At 58.2% G+C, this 25,659-nt stretch overlaps 11 protein-coding genes across 11 annotated transcripts; 7 read left to right on the top strand and 4 right to left on the bottom strand.

Annotated features, from left to right (window-relative positions):
- The first annotated feature begins 690 nt into the window (after positions 1-690).
- BDY17DRAFT_59154 (chitin synthase III catalytic subunit) lies at positions 691-2,341 on the top strand. Its single transcript, XM_033738535.1, has 4 exons — positions 691-867; positions 931-1,084; positions 1,143-1,658; positions 1,711-2,341. Exons 1-4 carry the CDS (start codon positions 838-840, stop codon positions 1,923-1,925), a joined length of 915 nt encoding a protein of 304 aa, XP_033585342.1. The 5' UTR covers positions 691-837; the 3' UTR covers positions 1,926-2,341.
- Positions 2,342-2,400: 59 nt separating this feature from the next.
- Positions 2,401-5,685, top strand: BDY17DRAFT_305810 (uncharacterized protein). Its single transcript, XM_033734917.1, has one exon. It carries the CDS (start codon positions 2,499-2,501, stop codon positions 5,547-5,549), a length of 3,051 nt encoding a protein of 1,016 aa, XP_033585341.1. The 5' UTR covers positions 2,401-2,498; the 3' UTR covers positions 5,550-5,685.
- Positions 5,686-6,006: 321 nt separating this feature from the next.
- BDY17DRAFT_305809 (4-aminobutyrate aminotransferas-like protein) lies at positions 6,007-7,991 on the top strand. Its single transcript, XM_033734916.1, has one exon. The coding sequence runs from the start codon at positions 6,120-6,122 to the stop codon at positions 7,671-7,673; it is 1,554 nt and encodes a 517-aa protein (XP_033585340.1). The 5' UTR covers positions 6,007-6,119; the 3' UTR covers positions 7,674-7,991.
- Position 7,992: 1 nt separating this feature from the next.
- Positions 7,993-9,707, top strand: BDY17DRAFT_305808 (uncharacterized protein). The gene has a single exon (XM_033734915.1). It carries the CDS (start codon positions 8,140-8,142, stop codon positions 9,589-9,591), a length of 1,452 nt encoding a protein of 483 aa, XP_033585339.1. The 5' UTR covers positions 7,993-8,139; the 3' UTR covers positions 9,592-9,707.
- Positions 9,708-9,709: 2 nt separating this feature from the next.
- Positions 9,710-11,536, bottom strand: BDY17DRAFT_58825 (glyceraldehyde-3-phosphate dehydrogenase). The gene is made up of 5 exons (XM_033738533.1): positions 11,106-11,536; positions 10,985-11,034; positions 10,854-10,917; positions 10,096-10,780; positions 9,710-10,043 (listed from the first exon to the last, which is right to left on the bottom strand). Exons 1-5 carry the CDS (start codon positions 11,115-11,117, stop codon positions 9,829-9,831), a joined length of 1,026 nt encoding a protein of 341 aa, XP_033585338.1. The 5' UTR covers positions 11,118-11,536; the 3' UTR covers positions 9,710-9,828.
- A 276-nt stretch (positions 11,537-11,812) lies between these two features.
- BDY17DRAFT_328284 (uncharacterized protein) lies at positions 11,813-13,177 on the bottom strand (the record flags this gene model as incomplete). The annotated part of the gene is made up of 3 exons (XM_033737823.1): positions 11,813-11,908; positions 11,966-12,945; positions 13,000-13,177. The coding sequence occupies 3 exons, from the start codon at positions 13,175-13,177 to the stop codon at positions 11,813-11,815; spliced, it is 1,254 nt and encodes a 417-aa protein (XP_033585337.1).
- Positions 13,178-13,715: 538 nt separating this feature from the next.
- Positions 13,716-14,206, bottom strand: BDY17DRAFT_328283 (ubiquinol-cytochrome-c reductase complex subunit-domain-containing protein; the record flags this gene model as incomplete). Its single annotated transcript, XM_033737822.1, has 4 exons — positions 13,716-13,872; positions 13,928-13,981; positions 14,039-14,133; positions 14,183-14,206. 4 exons carry the CDS (start codon positions 14,204-14,206, stop codon positions 13,716-13,718), a joined length of 330 nt encoding a protein of 109 aa, XP_033585336.1.
- Positions 14,207-14,419: 213 nt separating this feature from the next.
- On the top strand, positions 14,420-19,078 carry BDY17DRAFT_58979 (trafficking protein particle complex subunit 10). Its single transcript, XM_033738534.1, has 2 exons — positions 14,420-14,525; positions 14,590-19,078. Exons 1-2 carry the CDS (start codon positions 14,501-14,503, stop codon positions 19,008-19,010), a joined length of 4,446 nt encoding a protein of 1,481 aa, XP_033585335.1. The 5' UTR covers positions 14,420-14,500; the 3' UTR covers positions 19,011-19,078.
- A 331-nt stretch (positions 19,079-19,409) lies between these two features.
- BDY17DRAFT_305802 (glycosyl transferase family 90-domain-containing protein) lies at positions 19,410-21,708 on the top strand. The gene has a single exon (XM_033734914.1). It carries the CDS (start codon positions 19,885-19,887, stop codon positions 21,289-21,291), a length of 1,407 nt encoding a protein of 468 aa, XP_033585334.1. The 5' UTR covers positions 19,410-19,884; the 3' UTR covers positions 21,292-21,708.
- A 152-nt stretch (positions 21,709-21,860) lies between these two features.
- BDY17DRAFT_258391 (Cys/Met metabolism PLP-dependent enzyme-domain-containing protein) lies at positions 21,861-23,439 on the top strand (the record flags this gene model as incomplete). Its single annotated transcript, XM_033731770.1, has 4 exons — positions 21,861-21,912; positions 21,988-23,101; positions 23,170-23,224; positions 23,281-23,439. 4 exons carry the CDS (start codon positions 21,861-21,863, stop codon positions 23,437-23,439), a joined length of 1,380 nt encoding a protein of 459 aa, XP_033585333.1.
- BDY17DRAFT_305799 (uncharacterized protein) lies at positions 23,203-25,658 on the bottom strand. The gene has a single exon (XM_033734913.1). It carries the CDS (start codon positions 25,222-25,224, stop codon positions 23,542-23,544), a length of 1,683 nt encoding a protein of 560 aa, XP_033585332.1. The 5' UTR covers positions 25,225-25,658; the 3' UTR covers positions 23,203-23,541.
- Between the last annotated feature and the right edge of the window lies 1 nt (position 25,659).

Below are 25,659 nucleotides of genomic sequence, written 5' to 3'. Positions count from 1 at the left end.
GCAGATTGTCAAGACCTGCTTGCATCATGTCGTATTTATAGCTTGCTAAGCTTTGCGGGCATATCGTCCGTACGTCTGTCGTGAATGCTGTTGGCAGACGTCTCCAAGCTGCATGGTGGTGGAGTAGCATGTGAAACTGCAGTCTCGACAATCTCGCTTCCGTCATGATGAAACTCACCCACAATCAGATAGGCAGTCTAGAGTCGTTGTAGAGCCGTCATGCCGATAACGTTTGAAGTAGACTCGGTAGTGCTGCGCCACACAGCCCAAAGCAGCTGGTGCGGGTGTTCCTTGGCCAGGGCAGGGCAACTACGGAGGAAAAGAAGGAAGGCGCGGCCTGCGGATCGTCGCCCTGGTTGCAAGCTTCCCAATGTTCACGTCACCGCACCCTTTCTTCCACTTCACTCCCACACCTTCTTCCGCCCCCTCATTTCACCCGCAAGGTATCTTCACGAGCCCCGCGCCATTTCACTCGTTGTCTCACCAGCTCCACCGCGGCCAGAACACGACGAAACGAGTGGCGATTGGCCGTCTCCTGCGTGAGATTACACCCGCTTAGCGCGGCGCAACTAGCGTCTGTGCGAACTTGCAGACCGACACTGCGCAGGCCGACGTTGGCTTTTGGCGTGTCTCGGACGGCAACGTCCCTCTCTTCCAGCCCGGGCCGAGCGCTGAGAAAGAAAGTGCCTTGCTTGCTTTGTTGCAACGCCTCCAATCTCGCCCTTCCACCAGCTGCGCACGTCGGACCACACCTCTTCCGTTGACCATCGCCGTCACCAGCGCCAGCGGGCGCATCTCCTCTCCCTGACAACCTCTTAGCCCTTGGCCGCCGGCAAGATGGGTGGGACGGCATATGGGAAGTTTCATGTATGCACCCGCGCGCAATGTCTGCACTTCTGAGGGTAAAAGAGCTGACACTCGAGCGCGCAGGATTTCTGCAAAGATACCGGTAGTCGCCATTCGACCCTCCCCGTATGCAACCTTTTCGATGAATCGCCTGCAAGAGGAGGAGGGGCTCCATGGTATGGTGGATGCGACCTCGAGGGCATACACTTGAGCGGTGGGCGGCATCTGGCGAATTTGGGTGAGCGCAACTACAAGAGCTTATCATGCGAGTGAAAACATATTGACGTCCAGCACAGGCTCAATACTGATCGCCGGCCTCGCCATCCTCATCTCCGCATGGCTGCTATACCGAACCGACCGAAAGAAGGCCGCGGTTGGCCGACGAGAAATGCAATTCTTCCTCATTGGCTACATCATCATTGAAATCTGCGAAATCTTCACCGTCGGCGGCTTCCCCCTCAATGGCGACGTGCGACGAGCCTTCTCCGCGGTGCACATTGCGTCCATCGTTGCGACCACATGGATTCTCATGATGAACGGCGCGGTGGGATACCAGCTTCTCGACGACGGCACCGCGCTGTCAATTGGCCTCATCTTTGGGTCTGCGGCAGCACTATTCATCGGGACTGGCTACATCGCACTCGACACGGCATTCAGCTGGACTGGATATTGGAATGATACGCTGCGAGCACCCAACCAAGCCTACGCCCTCTACACTCTCTATCAGCTGATCCCCCTGATCTTCCTCGTGGTCTTCTTCATCCTCGAAGCGGTGTTGGTCCTTCGAGTGCTGAGCGAAGTCCGGCCGATGTGTAAGCACATTACTTTGATCACAATTTATACTCTTGCTAACAAAGACTCCAGTCTATCTCGTCGCCGCGGCACTTCTCTTCGCCATCGGCCAGATCTTCCAGTACGTCATCAGCAGATTCATATGCACAGGCACGAACGGCGCGATCAACGGCGGCTTATTCGAGACATTCTTCACCCTCCTGGCGATTGTAATGATTTGGGTTTTTTGGGCGAGCATCACCGAAGACGACTGGCCCATGCCGGCGCAGGGTAGCGTGTATAATTAGGAGGGAGACGACAGCACTGCGCCATTACTAGAAAACGGCCTGGATTCTTTCACACTGTTGTCTTTCATGCTGGTGGACGACGGATTCGACTTTCTTTCCCTCCTATGGTGAGAGCAAAGGCACGGAGAGGGATCAAGGGGGCTCAGAGCAGGACGGAAGAGGGCGTGGGTGGGGAGGACGGCGAAGAGGACACGGCACGGCATTAGCTAGGAATTGGAACGCGATGAACTATCTCTGATATGGTCCGCAAGGCTGCTTTGCGAGAGGTCGAGTGGGCAGCACCACCGTCTTTGAGTCGTAGTGTTGTGTTAGCAAGCGATAACCCAAGTATTGATTCTCTCCCAGACATCTGAGACGGGGCAAAACAGTCAAATGTAATTAAAATTGCCTGTGCTTCTGATGTTTGCCGTCACGGGGAAACGCGTCTTCGTCGTGAAGTACACTTCATGCAAGCCCCGCTCCGAAGCCCACCTCACCTCCTTCAACACCCAGCAAACACCCCAAATGTACAAACCGTACATCGCCCTCCGCCACACATCTCAATGTGGCCCCGCATCTCTCAACTCGTGAAACATGGCAGCAACCCGTAGCACAAAACTCTTCGAAACCCAATCCGACACAGACTCCATCAACACCACCACCACCGCGCCGAGCGAAGTCGACTCCGAAGCCGAATACCCCGTCGAGAAGATCCTCGCCGAAGAGCGCGACTCCGAGGGCGAAGTGCAGTACCTCGTCAAATGGGAGGGCTACCCGCTGCACCGCTCGAATTGGGAGCCGCGGGCGCATGTGCTGGATGATGTGCTGTTGAGCACGTGGGAGGGGGAGAAGGCGGCTGTGCGGCGTGGGGAGGCAGTGGGGTTCGATGTGCTGGTTTATGATGAGGCGGTGGAGGCTTTTGCTGAGGAGGAGAAGAGGAAAAAGGCGAGAAGGGTGGCGAAGCGGAGGAAGAGGGCGAGGGCTGCTGCTGCTGCTGCTGTGGAGGAGAGCGAGGATGATTTTGCGGGGCCGGCGGCTGGGTCGCGTAGGAGGATGGGAGGTGCTTTGCCGGCGCGGAAGGGGGTGGCTCAACCTGCGAAGAGAGGAAGGGGGTCTCTTTCTGCTGGTGTTGAGGGTGACGATGATGATGAGGACGACCCCTCCAGTTCTGACGACAAAGCTCACGCTGCATCGAGGCTGAAGCAGAAGGGGAAGCAAAGGGCAGTCACGTCAATTGTCTCTCCGCGCAAACGGTCCAAGTCTTCGACGAGCGTCGAACTTCCTGCTACCACCAAAACGCCACGGCTCGAATCTATCGTAAAGCAAAAGGATTTTCCTGCAGTACAAGGCGGCCCATCTACAGCTACGCAACCAGTCTCGGCCGCGCAAAGGCTGAGCGAGGCTTTGGCACAATATGAGACGGTTCCGACTACGACTGAAGCTCCCCGAGCCACTGCAGCGAGGAAGTCTGCACCTGCGCCAGCACCCATTGCGAAACCCAAACCCAACATCTTCGCCGGCGACTGGACCAAAGACAAGCAGCGGAAGCAACGAGCGAGGGTGAACGCAGAGACGCCAAAGGACTCTACAGATGCGCAATTTACTCGTCTCTCGATTCAAAACCGCTACCAGAAGTACAGTCGGAACGAACCGGCGCCCGACCCCACGGCTCTCGCCATGTTTGATCCCAGGACTGGCATCATTGAGCCGCCTAAGACAGTGCCCGCTATCAATCCGACAGGACCGGGGGATATTCATCGTGCTTATGGGAGACGATCTCCGCCGCGATCACAGCAACGTCGATCGCCGACGCCGCCATCCCCGAATGCCAACACAGGATTAGGACAGGTAGCCGCTCCGTGGGAGCCTCGTTTCGAGGGAGGGCAGCGGGCGAAGGATCCTGCCACGTGCAGGTACTGGCAAGCGGGTAATTGTCAATACACGGCCGACACATGCTACTGGACGCACGCCTACCCCGATGCGCCGGCTGCAAGACAGCCCGACGTCCCTGCTTCAAAGAAGCGAGGTGTTTGCCCCTACTGGCGGAGGGGCCATTGCAAGAAGCCAGCTGCTGAATGCCTATTTGCACACTACGAGCCTACTAAGAAGCAGACCACGTGTTGGTACTGGCGCAAGGGGCACTGCATCAAACCGGACAACGAATGCGAATTCGCCCACTTTGACACGGGCTTTTACGCAGGGCAGCCGGGCACGTATGTTAGGAAGAGTTTTTCCGAGGGTCGTGTGCCCCCGGAAGTGAGACAGTTTGTGGCCGCAGCCTCACCTGTTGACACGTTCTATGACGCTCCAGAGCGCTTGCCGCTCGTGCAATCACCTGTTGCAGATGAATGGAACACCATCGCAAACGACGCTGCAAACGACGTCACTTCCGCGGCAAGCGGAGGTGAATATGCTGCTCAAACACTGACGGAAGCAAACAACATTGTGCCGAGCACCGAACACGAAGAAGACACACTCGGAGTACAGACTCCACACCTTCCTGAACCCGCAGTGAGGATGGCCTCGCCAGCCAGAGACCCCCGCATGCGTGGACGAGCACCCGTGAGAGCAGACACGCCGCTGGTGTCTGAGAGCAGAGAAGGCTCTCAGCGCCCCAAGTACAGATCACTGTCACTCAACGAGGAATACGACATGGCGAAGAAAGGACAAGCCAACCTGGACTCCCACGCCCTGATCAGCAACAGCAAGGGCGGCAACGTAGCCGTCGTCTTCATCCACATGCCGCACGAGCGCAAAGCCGAAATGGGCCTGCTCGTCGACCTGTTCGAACGCCAGCTGCGCATCAAAACCGTCACATCCATGCCAGGGGATGTTGCGGCGTGGGACTATGTGCGCAAAGGCTGCGGCGGCTCCTGCCTGCTGGTCTTCCACCCCACCGAGCACTTCAACGATCATATCCCCGGGCTGCACAAATTCCTCACCGAGCATGGCTCGACCGTGCGCGCCTATTCCATCGGCGTGCAGTACGACTTGTGCATGCGCGAGGGCCGCAAGCTCACCTACGAGGCCCAGCGCATCTTTCCACATGGCGGTATGATGTTCATCAGCGACGATGTTTTTGTCTACTACCCTGAGAAAGCGACGGCGATCATCGACAATTTCCGAAAGGAGGCGGAAGACAAGCAGGCCGGGGGTGTTTTTAGTAGAATCGCAGCTCGGCCGGGCATCAAAGACTGGCTAGCACGTCTCGCTGAGGCGAAACACGAAGAGCAGGGTGGGCAACAAGTTGATTCTCGCTGGAGCGACTGCTACGAGGCAGTGTGCAGACTATGTCCACCACAGGACGAGGACGGGTATTACAAACCGCACTCCGTGCCGAACGAAACGTCCTACCTCTGGTCACCGTGGGAGGAGTCGCTGCCGAGTTTCCAGGGCAAGTGGCAGCGCGACGAAGCGGGGGCTACGGAGCAGATGGTGGAGTTCTTCGCCGCCTCGGCGTGCTGTGTGGTGTCGGAGTATCGCAAGTTTCACTTTGTGTATCAGAGGCCGGAGCATGAGGGGAGTGTGGTGGATGCGGAGGGACAGCTGGTTCAGAGGGATTCGGATCCGCATGGGTGCATGGAGAAGTATTGTCATGTTGGTGTTGTGACGCCGGATCAAGCGCTCAAGCCGAGGAAGAAGTGAGGGGGAAGCGAGGAGTGATGGAGTGAAGAATGGAAGTCGCGAAGAGGTTGATTCGCACTTACTAGAGATACCCTATTCATCATGAACATAGCGAACGCAGTCGGATGCCTTGACGAGGCTCGGCATAGATCGAATGCGGGCGTGCCTTTGAGTTCAGTTGCCATGACGTCCTCTCGACAGCATATGAGGTGTGAGTGCCAGATTCGACAACTGCAAGACGTGCCCACGCCCTTTCACATCGAGACGCTTGAGCAGCACCGGCAGATCCTCACCTCCAAAAGGCAATCACTGCACGAGCCTGCGAGGGTTTGAAGATGAAGTGGACGACGTTCGGCTGGCATTGCTCGTTTAGGCCTAGTCGCGCAGCCTGCCGCCTCGTCTCGCCCGCTTTGTCGCGGGATTTTAATTGTGGGGAAAAGGTGGGAGCGGCAGGGAAGGGCGTGGCTGCGTAGTCAGTCGCCCCTCCATAACCACCACCCCGTCTCTTCCGCCTTTTTCTGCTTTCCCTCCTTCACCCATCCGCCCCCCTGCTTTGTGATTGCCTTCTCCCGAACCAACTCACACGCAGCCATGGCTTCCTTTCTCCGCACCGCCGGCCGAGTGCAGCCTGCTCTCAGCACTGCAGCTCGCTTCTCCGCCCGCGTGCCAACCCGAGCATTGGCCTCGCAGACGCCTCCCCGCCAGGCGACTGCAGCAGCCGCTCGCGCCCCCGTCGCCGATGCCTACGAGCAGCCCTTCTTCCCCGACGAGCCCGCCGGCCCCGTCATCCGCACCGCCATCCCCGGCCCGGAGAGCAAGAAGGCCATTGCCTACCTCGACCGCATCTACGAGACCCGCTCGCTGAACATGATGACCAACTACCAGAACTCCTACGGCAACTACATTGCCGACTTGGATGGGAATGTGCTGCTGGATGTGTATGCGCAGATTGCCTCCATCCCCGTCGGATACAGCAACCCTTCGCTCATGCTTGCCGCTACGAGCCCCGAGATGGTGTCGGCGCTCATCAACCGGCCTGCAATGGGTAACTTCCCCCAGCACGACTGGGCGGAGATTCTCGAGACGGGCATGCTCTCTGTCGCGCCCAAGGGCTGCGACAAGGTCTTTACTGCCCTCGCGGGCTCGGATGCCAACGAGCTGGCGTACAAGGCTGCGTTCATGTGGAAGCGGCAGCAGCAGCGCGGCGGGCCGAACGTCGAGTTCACGGAAGAGGAGATCAACTCGTCGATGAACAACGCCCTGCCCGGCTCGCCCGACATGTCCATCCTCTCCTTCAAGACCGGCTTCCACGGTCGCCTCTTCGGTTCCCTGTCCACCACTCGCTCCAAGCCCATCCACAAGCTGGACATCCCCGCCTTCGACTGGCCCCAAGCCTCCTTCCCCATGCTCAAGTACCCGCTTGAAGAGCACGCGCAAGAGAACGCACAAGAGGAGCAGAGGTGCTTGGAGGAGGTGGAGAAGCTCCTCACCACCTACCACAACCCCCCCGCCGCCGTCATCGTGGAACCCGTCCAATCCGAGGGTGGCGACAACCACGCTTCCCCCGCCTTCTTCCAGGGCCTCCGCGCCATCACCCGCAAGCACGACGTGCTCCTCATCGTCGACGAGGTGCAGACCGGCGTGGGCGCCACCGGCAAATTCTGGGCCCACGAGCACTGGAACCTCCAAGACCCCCCCGACATGGTGACCTTTTCGAAGAAGGCGCAAACGGCGGGCTACTACTTTGGCAACCCGGAGCTGCGCCCCAACAAGCCCTACCGCCAATTCAACACATGGATGGGCGACCCCGCGCGCGCCCTGTGCTTCCGCGCCATCATCCGCGAAATCGAGCGGCTCAACCTCGTGCAAAACACGGCCGAGACGGGCGACTACCTGTACAACGGCCTTGCGAGCCTCGCGCAGAAGTACCCCAAGGAGATCCAGAACCTGCGTGGTAAGGGACAGGGCACGTTCATTGCGTGGGACAGCCCGCGCCGCGACGAGGTGCTGCGCAAGGCGAAGGAGGTGGGCATCAACATTGGCGGTAGCGGAGCCGGCGCCGTCCGACTGCGGCCCATGTTGATCTTCCAGAAGAGACACTCGGATATCTTCTTGGAGGGCTTGGAGAAGATTATCAGTGCGTGAGGAGAGGGGGTGAATTCGTGCTGATTAAGGGTTCTGCTTGTTTCATCAGGTTTATGAAAGCAAAGGTCGGTGTGCCCCGGGAGGCTGCATGTTCTTGTTGCTGTTTTCTGAGCGATGTTGCGGGCGTTTATGCCGTGGATGGCGTGGAATACGAGACTGTTCCTAGTGCAATATATCTGCATCTTTCTAAACCATTTGCATTATATCTGTTCTTGATCTGCTCCATCCACCGGCTCCACATCCAAGCCTTGCCGCGTGCCGTGCTGAAACCCAACCCCAGACATCGCAGACGTCATCCGTGGATTTTCCAAGGAAACCTAAGGTATTGAATGCACGAGCACGCGTGCTACTGCAACCTTCACACGTCGTCAGGTAATCATGCACTTCACTGGCGGCCGTTCTTGGATTTCCTTGTAATCGACTTCCTCCTTCTCCTCCTCCTCCCCAAATCCCCCACGCCATTGAAATGGTCGGCAAACGCTACAACCTCCGCACCGATGGCGCCGCCGACCGCACGAGCATCGACCGCCCCCTCCACGCCCACAACGCCGACGACCTCGAAAGTGGACAGACAAGCGGACGCTCAAATGGCAACACATCCAAACCCTCTCACCACCGCCCACCGCCCAGCAAACGCCCGGGTGTCTGGCGCTTCCGCGACGCAGCCCGCACCGTCCTCGAAGACCAGCGGCGCGAGGAGCTCAAGCAAGCCCTCCTAGCCGACGTACTTAATAGCAAAGACCTCGAACTCTTCCGGAAATCAGACGATGAGTTGAAGGGAATCAAGAATAAAAAAGTGCGCGCTTTCTACGAGGATCAGAATGAGCGGCTGAACGATTGGCGCGAGGTGGATGCGCTGGTCAAAGCCGTGGCGGACGATGTGTTGGAGTCCATGGACCCGGATCCAGATAACGATGGGATTCGAGAGCGGGCGGGGGGCATTCAGCTCGCGGCGGGGAATATTGGGGAGTTTTTGCCGGAGGAGGAGAAGGTGAAGAGGCGGAAAGCGCAGCGAAGAGCAACGTGGGCGATTAACATCAACGTGATCGCGAATGTCCTGCTGCTCGCGGGCAAGATTGCCGCGGCCTTCTCCTCGGGCTCGCTGTCGCTCATCGCATCGCTTGTGGACTCCGCGCTCGACCTCCTGTGCACCCTCATCATCTGGAGCACCAACAAGCTCGTCTCGTGGCGCCTCCGCGCCTTACACCGCCGCTTCCCCATCGGGCGCAAACGCCTGCAGCCCATCGGCATCCTCGTCTTCAGCATCATCATGGTCATCTCCTTCCTGCAAATCCTGCAAGAATCCGTCGAAAAACTGCTCCCGCTGAAGGGCACGGCGGAGCAACTCCCGCCCATCGCCGTCGGCGCCCTGCTCGCCACCATCCTCATCAAAGGCATCATCTGGTTTGGGTGCATACCGATCAAAACCACGCAAGTGCAAGCTCTAGCCCAGGACTGCAAAACAGACGTCATCTTCAACACCCTCTCCCTTTTATTCCCCTTCATGGGCGCCAAGGCGAACATCTGGTGGCTCGACCCGCTCGGCGCCGGCCTGCTCTCCCTCTTCATCATCTACGACTGGACGACGACGTGCTTCGAAAACGTGACGCAGCTCTCGGGCCAGGCAGCGAGCGACGCAACCTACAAAAAACTCATGTACCTCGCGTACCGCTTCGCGCCCGTCGTGCAGGGCTTCAAAAACGTCACGGCGTACCACGCGGGCGAGGGCGTGTGGGTGGAGTTTGATGTGCTGCTGGACGAGCAGACGCGGCTGAACCGCTCGCATGATATCGCCGAGACGCTGCAGTATTGTGCGGAGGGGTTGGATGAGGTGGATCGCGCGTTTGTCACGACGGATTATAGCTCGAGTGGGCCGACGGGGCATGCGTTGGATGCAGAGAGGACGAGTCATACGTGAGGCGTCGACAAGGCCTTATCAAAAGTGGTTTTATTGCATAGCGTCAGGGGGAAAGCATCGCGTTACGGGGCTCCGGAAAAAGGCAAAACATGGAAAGGGATAGATGGGAAACAAGGTCCACTCACGAATACTACGATTTCATTTTTCTACCAAAAGCCTAGCTAGCTTGTGTACCAAAGTACTCGGCTCTCGATGTGAATTGCACCACGTGTGAACCAGAAGCACGAATCCAGCCCTCTACACCTCCTTGGTCTTGTGGCCGTCGACCTTGGCAACGTAGGCAATCAGATCGCACACACGGCGCGAGTAGCCCCACTCGTTGTCGTACCAGCTGACCAGCTTGACGAAGTTGTTGTTGAGCGAGATGCCGGCCTTGGCGTCGAAGATGGACGAGTGCTCGTTCTCGTTCATGTCGGACGAGACGATTTCGTCTTCGGTGTAGCCCACGATGCCTGGGTGATGTTAGTGGGGAGAGTGCTAGATTGGAAGGTATTGAAGACGCACCCTTGTACTCTCCGGCAGCGGCGGCCTTGATGGTCTCCTTGATCTCATCGTAGGTGGCGCCCTTCTCGATGCGGCAGGTCAGGTCGACGACGGAGACGTTGGCGGTGGGCACGCGCATGGACATGCCGGTCAGCTTGCCGTTGAGGCTGGGGATGACCTTGCCGACGGCCTTGGCGGCGCCGGTGGAGGAGGGGATGATGTTCTGGGCGGCGGTGCGGCCTCCGCGCCAGTCCTTGCTCGAGGGCCCGTCAACGGTCTTCTGGGTGGCGGTGTAGGAGTGGATGGTGGTCATCAGGCCCTCGATCAAGCCGTACTTGTCGTTGATGATTTTGGCGAGCGGGGCGAGGCAGTTGGTGGTGCAGGAGGCGTTGGAGATGACGCTGATGTCGGAGGTGTAGTCCTTGTTGTTGACGCCCATGACGAACATGGGGGCGTCGGCGGAGGGGGCGGAGATGACGACCTTTTTCGCGCCGCCCTTCAAGTGTGCCTCGGCCTTCTCCTTGGTGGTGAAGACGCCCGTCGACTCGACAATGTACTCGGCGCCCGTCTCGCTCCACGGGATGGACGCGGGGTCCTTCTCGTTGTAGAAGCGGACCTTCTTGCCGTTGACCACGAGGTCCTTGCCGTCCACCTCGATCTCGCCCTTGAAGATGCCGTGTTGCGAGTCGTACTTGAGCATGTATGCCTGGGTGGAGGAGGGAGTGTGAGCGGAGGCCGGTGAGGAAGTGTAGGGAGGAGGAAGGGTGGAGGAGACTTACGGCGTAGTGGGGCTCGATGAAGGGGTCGTTGCAAGCAACGACGGTGATGTCTCCATGCTCTTGGCTGTGCGGGGGTCAGCGGTTGCTCTCTCTCTTCCTTCATCGAGTAGGAGCGGGCATCAGCTACTCACGCGTTACGGAAGACGATGCGACCGATGCGGCCGAACCCGTTGATTCCAACCTGTAGAGAGCTTGGTGTCAATGGATGAAGAAGCATTGAGGGGGAGGGGCATGACGTTGAGGTGCACCTACCTTGACCGACATGATTGCGCTTGGGGATGGGTTGCTGTGTGAGGGGTGTGTGGAGTGTGAAGCAGACACGGAGTCAGAGGAGTTGCAGGAGAGTGGGAGACAAGTGGTGATTGATGGTTGTGATGGTCGGAGCTGGCGGCTATTGGAGGGAAAGAAAAAATACCGGGTGTTTCTGGCGTTGAGGTGGGGCAGCGTTTGGCTGGAGGTCGGGATGTAGCGGGGTGACGTGCGGTCTAGAGGCTCTTCTTCGGTCCAACTCGTCACGTCGGGCCACTCCTCATATACCACTCAGCATCGCCGGCACCGCTCCGTGACTGGATCGCCATCTGTCAATCATTTCAGAGTAGGGGAAGTCGATATGACATCTCTCGCTCCATCATCGCTCCTTCCGGCGCATCGCTCGCTCGCCGCCGCCATTTCCGGCAGGCGAGCCGATAGCGGAAGGCTGTGCGAAGGGCGCTGACAAACACGCTCACATTGATGCAATCTTGATGGAATACAGACACTTGCACGCTTTCATTGGGAGAGAGCTATGACTCCTACACACGCAATCAGTCCAGTTTTCTCCGCATAATCCATGTCCATAGCCTGACTCCTCCCACTCCCTCCCTTCCCCCGTTCCTCCTCTCATCAGCACGTCGTCATTGTACTTGACATTCTTGGCAAAAGCCATATGTCTTTCCGTGTGTGCCGTCGTGATCAAATTGCTACGCCGTCGGACTGAGATTGTTGCCGGTGGAAGCAGTCTCATGCGCCGAAGAAGACGTCTGCGATGCCTCGCGTGTTGTCTGCGGCACCCAAGCCTCGTTCAATGCATCAGACGACATAGCAACCGCCACGTGTTTGGCCCCTTAACTTACAGTTGATGTATGATAAGGGCCCAGGGTATCAAGAGGCGCGCGCGGCTTCTCGATGTTCCATGCCGGAACATCTCCATGCGTCCACTGGCCGTCATGGATCTCATCACAACGCTTCCCTTTGCACCACAGCCCCAAAGGGCACGCCTCGTAGATGCAACGTTGATCCGCCACTTCGCAGTGACAGCACCGCGAGCGTGAGTCGCACGTCAGCGCATACTTTTTGCAACGACGACACTTGGGCGTAGCCGCCGGTGCCTGTCCGCCGGCAGCCGCGGTGCTCTCCGTCTTGATCTTCTTCGGCGTGTTGCCCGATTCGCCCAAGCCGGCATCGAACGGACGTTTTGATCTGGGATACGACGGCTCCTTCCCCAAGCCACCAAAGCGGAACGCTGAGTTTGCGCCGAGGGGGTCAGCGAAAGAGCTTGCTCCGTGGGCCTTCTTCGACGCAATGTGGCTTCCATCGGTGTTGAAGGTCTTGATGACGTCGCGAGATGTAGCATTGTCTCCGATTGCTGTGACAGATGCGCCCTGATCGGCGAATTCTTGGACTTCGTTATCCTGCGCATCCAGGCCGGATGTCTGATTTGCGAGGCCCTTCTTGCCACGCTTCTTGCCACCCTTCTTGCCACCCTTCTTTCCTTTCGCGTTCGCAGCGTCATTCTGTGCAGCCTTCTTGCGTTCTTTCTTGGATTTCGGTCTCTGGGCCTCGTTGATTGCGACCATTGCGTCAGATGCGGCCTTTCTGGTCTTCTTCGTGTGCTTGTAATTGCCCGGCTGGCCTTGCGTCGTTGTCGCGCCAGAAGCTGTGGAGTCCACGACTGCCGCTTCGTTTTTCTCCGCAAGCTGTGCTTTGAAAGCCGTGATCTCAGCGCTGAGCTCAGTGACCCGTGCTTTGAGCTGGCCAATCTGGCCGTCATTCCCGTTCTTCTTCTCCTTGAGCCTGGCAATCTCGGCCTCAGCCTGGCGAAGCTCGCTGTATACTGTTACACCATTAGCGGAGCTTTGAGAAGAGGCGGACGGGCAGGTCATGTCACCAGCTGCACTGGGTGCACGAGGCGGTGCGGGGGCCTGGTTCTGCAACGCCTGCAACTTAGCGCTCTCCACTTCAGCTTTCGCTGTCGTACGCTCCTTGTCGAGCAGCAGGGGCAGCGCAGCCACCAAGTCCTGCACATCTTTGGCTTCATTGATGTACGTCTTTGCCAGGATCTTCATGATCACGGTATCCAGGCTCTCACCCTCCACGATGGCGTACAGAAGGTCTGCGTTGAACGTGCGGTGTGGAAGTGAGGAGAAAGCTGGCGTGCCGCCTGACAAAAGCTGAAGCGAAGTTGTTGACGACGGCAAATTTGCAAATTCGAATCGCGTTGTTATTAGCAAGCGAGTGCATCGCTCCTTCCTCATGTACGGCCATGGGCGGAAGGGCCCGTGGCTGACGTGGAAACGCCCTTTCCTCAATCACGTGCATGTCCAGGTGAGAGTGAAGTCTGGTATGACCTGTCAGCCTAGACCTATACCCGAAAGTACCTACGGCGATAGGTGGCCCATATAACTATGATATGGCCGTTGGTGAGCAGGGAGCTAACAGAACCGCGCTCTGCTTCGAAGGTCATCGGTAGAAGAGGGAACAGGGGATGCAACAGGATTTGTAAAGCGGCAGGAGTCCCAGGCGCAATCATTCTGTACAGTGCATTGCTGATATCTCTTTCCCTAGACTAAACTTCTCCCGACCCCCTCCATCCCAACAAGCGCTCTAGAACGGGTCATCCTCCGGCGGGATCTCGTGGTGGAAGTAGTCGCCAATGAACGGCATCTGCTCCAAGATGTCTTGTCGGACTCGGGGGATGCCGTTGAAGAAGAAGAGGGCAAAGACGCCGGCGGAGACGCCAAACAGGCTCGACATGATTCCACTGGAGAGGAGGAGTCAGCGAGCGAGCGGTCCGACATGGGGTGGGCAGGGCTTACTATCGGACCAGCCTCCGCGAGTTCAGGCCGTGGACGTGAGGCGTGATCTTGTACCTGCTATTTGTCAGCGCTTGTGGAATTACTGGCATCGGAAGGCGGTATGGAGCGCACTGAGGGCCATATTTGCTCCTGAACACGCTGTAGTCCGGGCGCTGTTGCCAGGGGTGCACCCCGCCGAACCCATCACTCTGGGTGCCGAATTGGGCCTGTGGACGGGTGAGCGAGTGTCGGAACAGCGACTCCAGCGATACATACTCTTCTCAGCAACGTGGACTGCATGTTGTCGGGGTCAATGGCTTGGATGCTGGAAGACGACGGATAATGCGAAAGAAGTTGACGTCGGGAAAGCACAGCTCTCCTCGGCCTCGCTGCCAAAAGTCGTGGCGTCACATTGCACCACATCCACCTAACCTGCCGCCTCGTCTGGAAAGAGGTCGGCGCATGGCAGGGATCAGGAGTCGTACACACACCACACGCTCCTCTTCCCGCGAGGGCAAAGCACCGGCATCCACGGTGTAGCATTCGCGATGCCTCAGACTGTACGTCCGCTTTCAGATTGCAACATCGCGAGGGATGGACTCCTCGAGCAAGGTCACCGGTAAGCAGGCACTCTACGCCGCGATACGCCTCCCTTCTACACACCGCTGACCCCAAATCTGTAGTCGAGTATCATGATCCTTCTGGAATCTTCCCCCTCATCTCGCGCGACCTCTCCTCCCGCCTACCGCTACGAAACCTCAACTGGCGCTCGCAAAACCGACCTCTACGCCAGATAAAGTCGCTCCACCTCGATTTCGTGCCCGACAGTCTCACAAAGAAATCCTTGCAGCCGCCCGGGCCCCAGAACAACTCTGAGCGCAACACCAGCTTCGACATCGTGGGCAATGGAGGCGATCAGCGCAAGACCAATGCGCGCGAGCGAAGACACCAGATCCCAGGCCTCCAGACCAGTCCGTACCTGAAGATCTACATCTTAAGATGCGACGACAAAGTGACATACAAGGAGTCGGAGCGCGCCAAAGTGCGCGAGTGGATTCGGCAAAGTACGGCGGCGAAGAAGAAAGGCGAACACGATGCGTTCGAGTACTTGATTCTGCACGTTATCATTCCCGACACCGTAGCCGCCAGTGAGCCTCGTTGGCGCGAGATCAAGTCCGAAGAGATTGACGACTTGAAAGAGCGACCGAAGCAGGGCGCCAAATGGCCGGGGAAGAGCTCCAGGACCGTCTTCGATAAGCTCAGGGCCGACTTCAACGAGTCGGGCAAGAATGCGAAAGATCGGATCGCTCAGATCAGGTTGCCAAAGGAAAACTTCCCGGCCGATCTCCTGCCCACCCCAGGCATCTCCTCAACACTCAAGGAGACGGCGGAAGAGCGCGAGAAAGCTTGGATTGACTTGATCGGCAAAATTCGCACACTCATACTCGACCCCTTTGATCAGCGAGTGAGGCAATATGAGGCCGATATCACCGAACAAGAATCGAGGCGGTCAATGCCTGGGTTCAACTTCTGCACCTTCTTCATCTACAAGGAAGGCCTGGCGAAAGCTTTGGAGAGCATCGGGCTCATCGAGGATGCGTTGGTCATCTACGACGAACTAGCCGTCGGCCTCGAACTGGTCCTTCGAGACATCGCGTCAGGAAGGGCGGAAGGCACTGCTACGACCTTCGCACCCTACACGGACGATATCAAAGAGCGACTGACTGGAGCGAGCAGACCAGTAACGAATGGCACTGAGCCAGAGGGCCTCGATGGCACGATTACGATCAGCGAGACCATCGAAGACGACTACCGCGAGAAGATTGTGCGAAGCAGCATCTCCGTCTTCGATTTCTACATCTACCTCTTCTCGCGTCAGAAAACCATCATTCTGCGACTGGCAAACGCCAAGGCCGCGCGGATACAGCTCGGCCTCTCTCCTAAAGGCGGCAGCGAGGATCTGATCTTGATCTCCGAGGTCTGTTGGCGCGCTGCAAGCTTCATTCACAACAATGCGCGCATCCTGAGGGCCGACCTATTGATGTGTAGAGACTTTGAGACCACGATGAAACTCTCGGACGCAGATGTGGAGAGTCTCGTGTATCTGTGGATGTATGAAGCGGCGGGAAAGGTGCTTCAGGAGACAGCATCATTCGCCCTGGAGAACCTGCCGGAATTGGGCAGTGGCAATCACCCGACTAATGGGCACTTGAAGAGCCCCACATCCGGTCTGCGTGTGCCTGGCGGTCTCAGTGCTTATCCCAGCCGCACGAGCAGTCTTCGCACCAACAGTCTTCCTCCACGGAATTCACGACTCGCCGAGCTACGGAATCGGCCGTCGTTGCAATCGGCTTCGGAGACTGATCTGATGGCCCGGCCTCCAAGTTCTGGATCCGAGGATGCGACATTTGCAGACACACAGCCTGGTTTTGCCGAGCTCGTAAGCTACCGCGCATCCCTGATTATGATGCAAAGAAAGGCTCTCGAGCTGCTCGCGCAACAAAGAGGATGGCAAACTGGATGGACGACTATTAAGCGGAGTGCTCGTCTACAGATGAGTGAAGTTGCGCTCAACGACACCATCAAGGAGCAAGTCAACGGCCATGGTCAAGATCACACGGCAGGGTCGAGCTTGCTTAGTCCAGGGTTGGAATCAGCATTATCATCTGAGGCAGCCTTTCACGAAACCTACGAGCGTCTCAGCGAGGATGCAATGCGCTACCACATCACCGCCACGCAAGCCAAATCCGCCGAAGCAGTCGTTGGCGACCTGGCCATCCTCAAATACCATCAAGGCAACTACGAGGCTGCCGTATCCTACTTTCAGCACGTCCTGCCGCTGTACACAGACGGCGGATGGAATCTTATGGAAATCGAGGCGCTGAGCATCTACGCGACGTGTCTCAAGGAGCTTGGCAAGCGTGAAGAGTACGTGAGGACTTCACTACTGTTGCTTGGGAAGGTGTGCGCGAAGAACCGAACCAAAGCTACGCGGTGGACGAAGCCGGATGTTGATGACGAAACGTCCAGCAAGTTTGTCGGCCTCATGGACACGCTTGTTGTTGCATCGAGACAATTCGATTTGGAGGTTGTGGCTCCAGCTGAGCAGTTCGTCAACCGTGTCCGATTGGATCGAGCTATCCAACTTCATGACGACTGCGACGGCTTTTCGGTGCCACTGACGCTCAATTCCCTGCTGGCAGAGTCATTGCAGCTCGACCGCGTCAGCGCGCGACTGGCGAGCGTGGCAGATCCAAACCAGACCATTGATCTTGCCGTCACCGGTCCCGTGCACATGCGAGGAGGGTCGAACGAGTTCCTCCTCGAAAGCGTCGCGGTAGCCTTCGGTGCATACCGCGTCGACCGGCTACTTTTTGAGGCGGGAAGGATTCGATTCGAACACGACTTCTCTCAGAACCAAGGCGAGCCTGGCGCACAGAGTGACATTCTTGAGATGCCTGACGACCCCCACCAAAATCGCATCTTCCTATATCCGGCGCAGGAAGCATTCAAAGCGGAGTTGTCATTACAATCAGATATCCAGCTCGAGGCAACACGGTGGGTGGAGGTCCGCCTGAACAGCGGACGGAATCACATCGATGCCCTCGATCTGAGACTTAAGCCTGCTTCCGCCGGACTACGACTACGGCTCGCCGATGCTGTCTACGGCAATGTCGACGCACGCGAGGAGGAAGCGTCGACCCCGGGCCAACTGGCTCTCGCAGCACTTCCGCCTCACACGTCAGCCGTGGTGCAGGTGCCGTATTCTTTTGAGCAACCCGCGGACCGGGATATCCTGATCCGCTTCACGGCCTCCTACCGCACCTCTCAGGGAGCCTTCACGTTCGTTGAGTCGTTCAGACTTCCCACAAAACTACCCTTGAGTGTCGACGTGCACGACAACTTCCAATTCGATGCGCTCGTATCGGGCTTCACTATCCGCACGACAACGACGTCGCCGCTTTGCGTCACGCACGCCGCGCTGCAGTCCTCGTCCGCGTATGAAGTCAGCGGGCCGCCCGCGATTTCCATTCCCATGCCTGTGTTCGAAGGCGAGCCTGCCAAGTTGGCCTACAAAGTTATACGTCGCGAGGTACCGAATGACAGTTTCAAGGGCGGCAATCGGAAGGACTCACTGGCTCTGGATGTGACCTATCATCTGGTAGATGAAGCGTTGCACACTACCGTTCTGGCGAGATTTCAAGACGCCGTGGCCAACAGTCCCTTTGCCCACCTGTCGCGACTGCTGACTTCGGTGATGACGCTCAACGCCAAGAAGCACTGGACCCCTGCAGACACGCAAATGGCCCTTCTCGTCCACGAGAGCAGCATCCCGAGCTTCAACGACATCGGCTGGGAAGAGATCATCCCCTGCCTACCGAGCGAAGTGCGGCACGACATCACCACATGGCTGAAAGACTGGCACGCCCACAATACGCGCATCGCTTTCGGCCCGGAGACGGGAAGCGTAGGCTGCGTGCGCTCCATCTCCATCGCTGTCGACGTGCCTAGCGTCGACGTTGTGCATAGAGTCTCACTTGCGTTGGTCGAGCAGCCGCGGCAGATTAAACACTACCCGCCCATTCTTCCTGTGGGCCAGCCGATCCACGCGCAGCTGCGAATCGCGAGCACGGGAATCTGGGGTCGGCGCGGCGATGGTGCGAGAAGCGGTTCGAGCAAGAAAATCCTGCCGAAGAACTTCCACTACGAACTCCTCGCCGATCCTGACGCCTGGCTTGTCGGAGGGCAGCGCAGAGGCCACTTCGTCTTCCAAGAAGGACGAGAGACGCTCGTCGAGCTTGTTCTGATCCCACTGCGACTCGGATTTCTTTCCCTTCCGTCCATAGATGTGCAGCCCGAGGCGCCGGAACAGCAGGGGACCGAAGGGGCGAGAGAGGACGGGCGGGGGCCCGGTGATGCTGCAGCTACCATCACGACGGAAACGCACTACGAAAGTCGCGCGGAGGTTGTGCAGGTTTTCCGCAACGAGAAGACGACGCGAGTGGACATTCCGGAGACGGCGAAGGCGATGACGACGACGACGACGACGAGGCCGGTGTCGAGGCTGGGCTCCGCGGGGACAAAGGGGAGCGAGGCTGCTTGATGAGATCGATTTGGCGATGGTGTTGGGCCTTTTCTTCTATGACTTATGACGATTGCATCCAGAGTCACTGTGCGTGTGGTTAGGGAGAAGGTTGTTCGATTGATACCTTACACTTTCTGTATCTTCATCTTCGCTTTACGGGTCCCGCGCCACCACTTGCGGTTCTATTGAGAAGAAGTAAGCCTGTTTGGCGCGCAGAGCCCGGCGAGTGAGTTCAAGAGACACCATGTAACGTTGGCCCGACATGAGTCAGGCCGACAAGCAAATAGAGCGAGGTCCGAGCAGACCCGCAAATAATGCTTAACCCAGGCTTGCTTTCCATCTCGTTCCTGCCTAGTGCGGTAATAAAAAGTGGGCCTGGCTTGCGCGGTCCTGCTGGCTTTACTACAGCCATTTCGCCACAACCCCCAATGCGGCCCGTCAGCATGGGTGGCACGCAGTCCCGGAGAAAGCCTTCATGCCTCAATGTTGGCTCATTGTTCAAACCAGGGGCAAAACACATTGTCCTCATGTTGGGCAGCCGTGCTCCAACATTCCATGCGGTCGAAGCCTAGCAGGTATCCGGCCGGAAAGTCCTACGTAGCCTGCTCCCTTGCTGGGGTCCAAGGGCGACACTCACTAAGCAGCAGTCAGCGCTATTACGAACCAAGAGACATGATTTGCCGACCGCCACAACCACCGCGCTGGACGAGGGTTAGGCTGGCGGCGCTTTTTCGTAGGATTCGATAAATGCGCACTAATCCCACCTCCCCCATGTCATCGTTGGGGCAAATCGACGCATGTTATCGTCCTCCATCCCACCTCGCCGCGTCTTCTGCTTGATGATGGGGAAAGAGAGCCTCGCGTGCGACTCGATGCCCTATCGCTTCACACGATGCGCATGAGCGCTGCGCAAACCGCTGCCTACGTTTGCATCTACCTTCTCGCCGGCCTGTTCGCTGGCCTGGTAGTTCTGCAGTTCCGCGAAGCCGGCACGCCTTCGTTTGCGTTCGCATGGCATCGTCGCGCGCAACCGGCGTCGACGCCGTCGGACGCGTCTTCGACCAGTCCTGCCGGCAGCAACGGCGTCGACAACACAACACCGCCCTGGACGTTCGAATACACGCGCGATGGCAACAACCATGGCCTCAGTGAGGAGCAATGCACGGCTGCGTTCCCGCTCCTAACCATGGAGATCGACAGAGCGGTGGAGTACAGGCACAATGTAGCGGGCAACATCACGCTCGACGATCTCGAGATCAAGTGGCGCGGCCACGGCATCCTGCGCATCCTGATCCACGAAAACCAGCTCTACATCGTCGACACGCTCAACGTCGGACGGGGCCATCGAACGCGCTACCTGGCGACGCTCAACAGCATCAACGCTGCTTTGCGAAGCTATCCAGGCACCCTACCCACGGTCGAGTTTACCTTTACTGTCCAGGACAACTCGCTCATCGGGGAAGGGAACTCGAACCGCACCGTGTTGGCCTATGCGCGGCGGGCGGAGGAACCGAGCGTCTGGCTGATGCCTGATTTCGTGTTCTGGGGCTGGCCGCAGTTCGGCATGCCCTCCTACGCCGCCGACTTTCGCGCGGTGCTCGACGACAGCGAAATGGCCTTCCTCGACAAGAAGCCTCAGCTCGTCTGGCGAGGCTCCATCGACAACAACCCGGCGCGTAAGAAGCTTGCCGAGCTGTCCAAAGACCAGCCGTGGAGCAATGTACGCGGCATCGACTGGCTGAACAAGGAGGATCCGACGAAGAACGTCATCTCCATGGAAGAGCACTGCGATTACATGTTCACTGCAATGACGGAAGGAATGACCTGGGGTGGCCGGCTCAAGCTACTCCTAAACTGCCACAGCGTCATGATCTCGCACGAAATGGCTTGGCTGGAATGGTACCACCATCTGCTCGCGCCCAGCGGCGAGGCGCAAAACTACATCCTGCTCGAGCACTTCGACGGCCTGCGCAAGACAATGCGGCGCCTGCTCGAGCCCGCGCACCGCCACGAAGCGCAGCGCATCGCAGACAATGCGCGCCGCGTCTTCCGCGAACAGTACCTGACGCCCGCTGCGGTGTCGTGCTACTGGCGCGCCCTGTTCCGCGGCTGGGCATCGGTGCAAGGCTTCCAGCCTAGCCCCTGGATGGAGCCCGAGGTGGATCCGAGCCGGACGGGCAAGTTGCGAAGACGCCCGCGGGGCACGTCATTCGAGGCGTATGCCATTATGGAAAGTACAGAGTGGGAGGTGCCGGCGCAGCCGCGCATGCTCGTGAACGATCCTGAGACGTACTGGTAGCTCCAACACTGCATTGCACAGTACACTTCCCGTCCTACAGCGGAGGCATAGGCGCGGAGACGACACCGGTCCATCGATCCGGAGCGTTGGAAACCTTCAGGGTAGCCCAGCAGTCGGCCGAGCGTGCAAAGATGGGGCAAAGGAGAGCAGCACTGCGGCCGAAAGCGGGCTAGCGGCGCCGGGTCGAGTAATGACGTGCTCGCGCTTCCCCATCTTTTCGCGGAGCTCAGTAAGCTTTAGTGGCCGGCGGGGTCTCATCACTGCCGTGGCCGTGGTCGAGTCTCCCCCATAAGACCAGCAGTCGGAGGGGCAACAGAAGGAGGGGCTGCTGCCGCGGCGCTCCACTTGGCAGAAGGCAGATCACCGTGGAGGTGGAGGAGGAGGAAATTTCGCCATTGAAGCTAGTTTCATGCCGCCGTGCAAATATAAAGCCTTTGTCCCCCTTCCTTCTCCCCGGCCGCTCCTCTGCTGTCATTAGAGGTGCCTGCTAGTATATGCCCAGTAGATCCTCATCGCCTTCGTCCCGCCCGAAAAGCCGTCTTCAGCAGCTACGAGAACAGATTGTCAAGATGGGTGGTGAAGATATTGCCCCGAGGTTCGAGACGTTGCAGCTCCACGCTGGTAAGGAGGCCCCTCTCTCGTGATGTCCTCGGCCATTGGGAGCTCAGGGTAATTGTCTCTGACAACGACACGCAGGCGCCGAACCCGACCCTCACACCAAGTCCCGTGCTGTCCCCATCTATGCCACCACCTCCTTCACCTTCAATGACTCGGCGCACGGCGCGCGCCTCTTCGGGCTCAAGGAGTTCGGCAACATCTACTCCCGCATCATGAACCCCACCGTCGACGTCTTGGAGAAGCGCATCGCCGCTCTCGAGGGCGGTGTTGCCGCTCTCGCCGCTGCGTCCGGGCAATCCGCGCAGTTCATGACCATTGCCGCCCTGTGCCACGCCGGGGACAACATCGTCTCGACCTCCAACTTGTACGGCGGCACGTACAACCAGTTCAAGGTGTTTATGCCGCGCTTGGGCATCACCACCACTTTCGTGGACGGCGACAACGCGGAGGACTTCAAGAAGGCGATTAACGAGAAGACAAAGGCCATCTACATCGAGACGATCGGCAACCCGCGGTACAACGTGCCCGATCTCGAGGGCATCGCCAAGATTGCCCACGACGCGGGCGTGCCGCTCGTCGTCGATAACACCTTTGGCGCGGGCGGCTACTTCTGCCGTCCCATTGACCACGGCGCGGACATTGTCATCCACAGCGCCACCAAGTGGATTGGCGGACACGGTACGACGATTGGCGGCGTCGTCGTTGACGCCGGCAAGTTCGACTGGGGCACCCCGGCGGCGCGCAAGCGCTTCCCGCAAATGTCGGAGCCGTCGGACGGGTACCACGGCCTCAAGTTTTGGGACACCTTTGGCGCCATCACGTTCATCATCCGACTTCGCGTCGAGGTCTTGCGTGATCTCGGCTCCTGCCTGAACCCCTTTGCCGCGCAGCAGCTGCTGCTGGGCGTGGAGACGCTGAGTCTGCGCTGCGAGAGACACGCCTCGAATGCGCTGAAGCTGGCCCGCTGGCTCGATGCCAACGAGAATGTGTCGTGGGTGAGCTACCCGGGGTTGGAGAAGCATGCTAGCCATCAGTTGGCGAAGAAGTACCTCCCCCGAGGCTTTGGCGGCGTGCTGTCGTTTGGCGTCAAGGGCGGTGGGGAGGCGGGTGGCCAGGTGGTGGACAACTTCAAGCTCATCTCCAACTTGGCGAATGTTGGTGATGCGAAGACGCTTGCCATTCACCCGTGGACGTGAGCCATTGTCATCCCGCTTGGATTTGTGCAGACGAGAGAACGGAAGCTGACGAAGTTGATTGTAGGACAACCCACGAGCAATTGAGCGAGGAGGAGCGCATCAGCAGTGGTGTCACCGAGGTATGTTTATCCTTCTCGCACCTCCCTGGCCATCAGCCCACTAACGCTGCTCACAGGACCTCATCCGAATCTCCGTCGGCACCGAGCACATCGACGACATCATTGCCGACTTCGAGCAATCCTTCAAGGCCTCCGCCACCAAGCCCAACGAGAAGGAGGACAACAGCAAGCCCCAAACCGGCAACACCGATGCGCCCGCCAAAACCACCGTATAGAGTCAAAAATGCAGATGAAAGAGGCGGTGCAGTCGGGATGGACGGGGTGAGGACATGGTTGCACGATTGTCAGAAATCGTAGTGGGCCAGATATATATCATATTACAAGTCATCATCGTACAGAGTTCCACCAGTCGCGAGTGCCTGCATTTGGCTTGCCTCTTTCTGCGCCGATGAGCGAAGGTCGGCGAAATCGTCGTACTTCTTCACGTCGTGCTCCGCCAATGGCATGGGCATCCCCATTCCCCTTCTGATGTGCTCTATCTCTTCGGGGTCGTGGGTGCTAGACGTGTAGACATTGATCCCCCGCTGCGCCCCGGCTGCGATGCTCATCTGGAACCAGGGAAGGAAGGCTGTTTGTGCGAGCTCGGGAAAGCTCCTCGGCAAATGTTCGCGAAGGCCTGCGGAACGCCAATGACGCATTTCGATGAGATCGTTGAAGAAGATGGCGGAGAGGTTTGGAAGGGTTGTATCATGCAGATTGGCGGACACGAGGGCATCCAACATATCGGCTGCACACACCCCAATTGCCCACTTATCTTCCATGGGGGTGAAAGTGAGAATCTCGATAGACTCGGGGAGGATGGACGCGAAATTGAGGAAGCGTGGGCTGGAGCCCTGGCCGTACTTGCTGGCGACCCAAATGCGAAACGGATCGGAAGTGCCGTCGTAGACGCCGTCGTACTGCAGCCTTGTGATCTGCTTCAAGATTGCCACAGCATTCAGCTTGACCTGCTTCAAGTCTCGGAAGACGGTTAGATTCTTTTGGTTGGGGCTGTCGGAGTAGAGCTCCTGGAGGAAATCTAAATCATCGCGTTGGCTGCCCAAATCTAAGTTCTGTAGAGTATCGGAGTGGTGCTGCTGCAAAGCGCCCAGGCACCCAGAGATGTTCTCGGGCCCGATGCTGTCAACGTAGGTATGCAAGGCTGCCGCCCCGGCGATCATCTGTAGCAGGTCCGAGAACGGTGGCTCTGTGCCGTCCAAGAGAAGCGTTTTGACAGAGGACTTCCCAATGGGTATGCAAGCAGGGTCGGCGGGGTCAGGAGCTTGGTCAGGAGCATAGTCGTACAAGACGTACAACGACTCCAAAGCTGGAAGAAGATAGACATCCGCAATTGTTTCGAAACCACAACACTGGGCTGGCAGCAGATACCTAAGGTCTTGTATGCTGATGCTCACGTTGCGTAAATGGCTGAGAGGGTGTGGGGGAAAGGAGGAGTTTAGAAAGAGGCGGAGGGCTGGGATGGGGGCGGCTAACCAGAGGTGCGTGAGGTGGGGAAGCATAGCGAGCAGGAGCACCTTGAAGTGGCTCTCGTCGCCTTCGAGCAATTTCTGTATCCAAAGGTCTTCCGAGAGGTTGGGGCATCGACGCAGAATCTGGCGGAAAGCATGGATGTGCGGCGGGATGAAGATGTGACAGGCTGGACCTGCGTTCGACGTATTCATGGCCGCGTGTAATGTGTGATTAGGGGCCCGATCATCTCGCAACGGCAAGTCTTGCCAAAGATCCCAAGATGTCCTCGATCCCCAGAATGCTAGGTGGTGGACGTAATAGGCGGCGACAGGGTCCTTGAGGACCATGTGAAATAGCCTGGGGAGCGTAAGAGGGAGAGTATCCGACCAAGGCTGCGCGCGCTGGTGATAGACTGCATGGCGAGCAAGAACATCGGTGGACAGTTGGAAGCAGAGTTTATTCGCCCGGGCAAAGTTGAAATGACACGAGGGGTGCATGCAGTTGATAATCAGCACGATCAGCTCCGGTGGGAGGTCGAGGAGCTCCGCCATTACCGCAATATGTAGTCTTGTTCAGGTGATGGTTCAGAAAAAAGCAGACAAAGGGAAGGAAGTGTGTAAGGGATGAGGCTGTGAGAAGGGATGAGGGAGGATGGAGCGAGGCTGTCCGGAGAGATGAAGTCGCCCACGCCGCCAGCCCACGTGTTTAGCTCTATAGGGTGTGTTCACGTTGCGTTGAAGTCCAGCTTGTCCCCATGTTCACGATGCATGATGGTTTCTGGGGTGAGATGCTGTCTGTGACATACCGTCGAACACCCCTATCGGCGACACCGACTCGCTCTCGCCGACGCCGTGATTTCCCCAGTCCCCGTCGCCCCGTAAACCTTGGGCTTGGAGCTTCGGGGAAGCTTACCAAATCGGAATAGTGCACCCCAGAAGGAAGGAACCTCGGCTCGCTCTTGCCTCCCGATTTACATCATTCCGCCG

The sequence above is a fragment of the Neohortaea acidophila genome (genome assembly GCF_010093505.1).
Source record: "Neohortaea acidophila strain CBS 113389 unplaced genomic scaffold BDY17scaffold_13, whole genome shotgun sequence".
NCBI classification, from domain to species: domain Eukaryota; kingdom Fungi; phylum Ascomycota; class Dothideomycetes; order Mycosphaerellales; family Teratosphaeriaceae; genus Neohortaea; species Neohortaea acidophila.
This window is presented reverse-complemented; position numbering and strand designations above follow the sequence as displayed.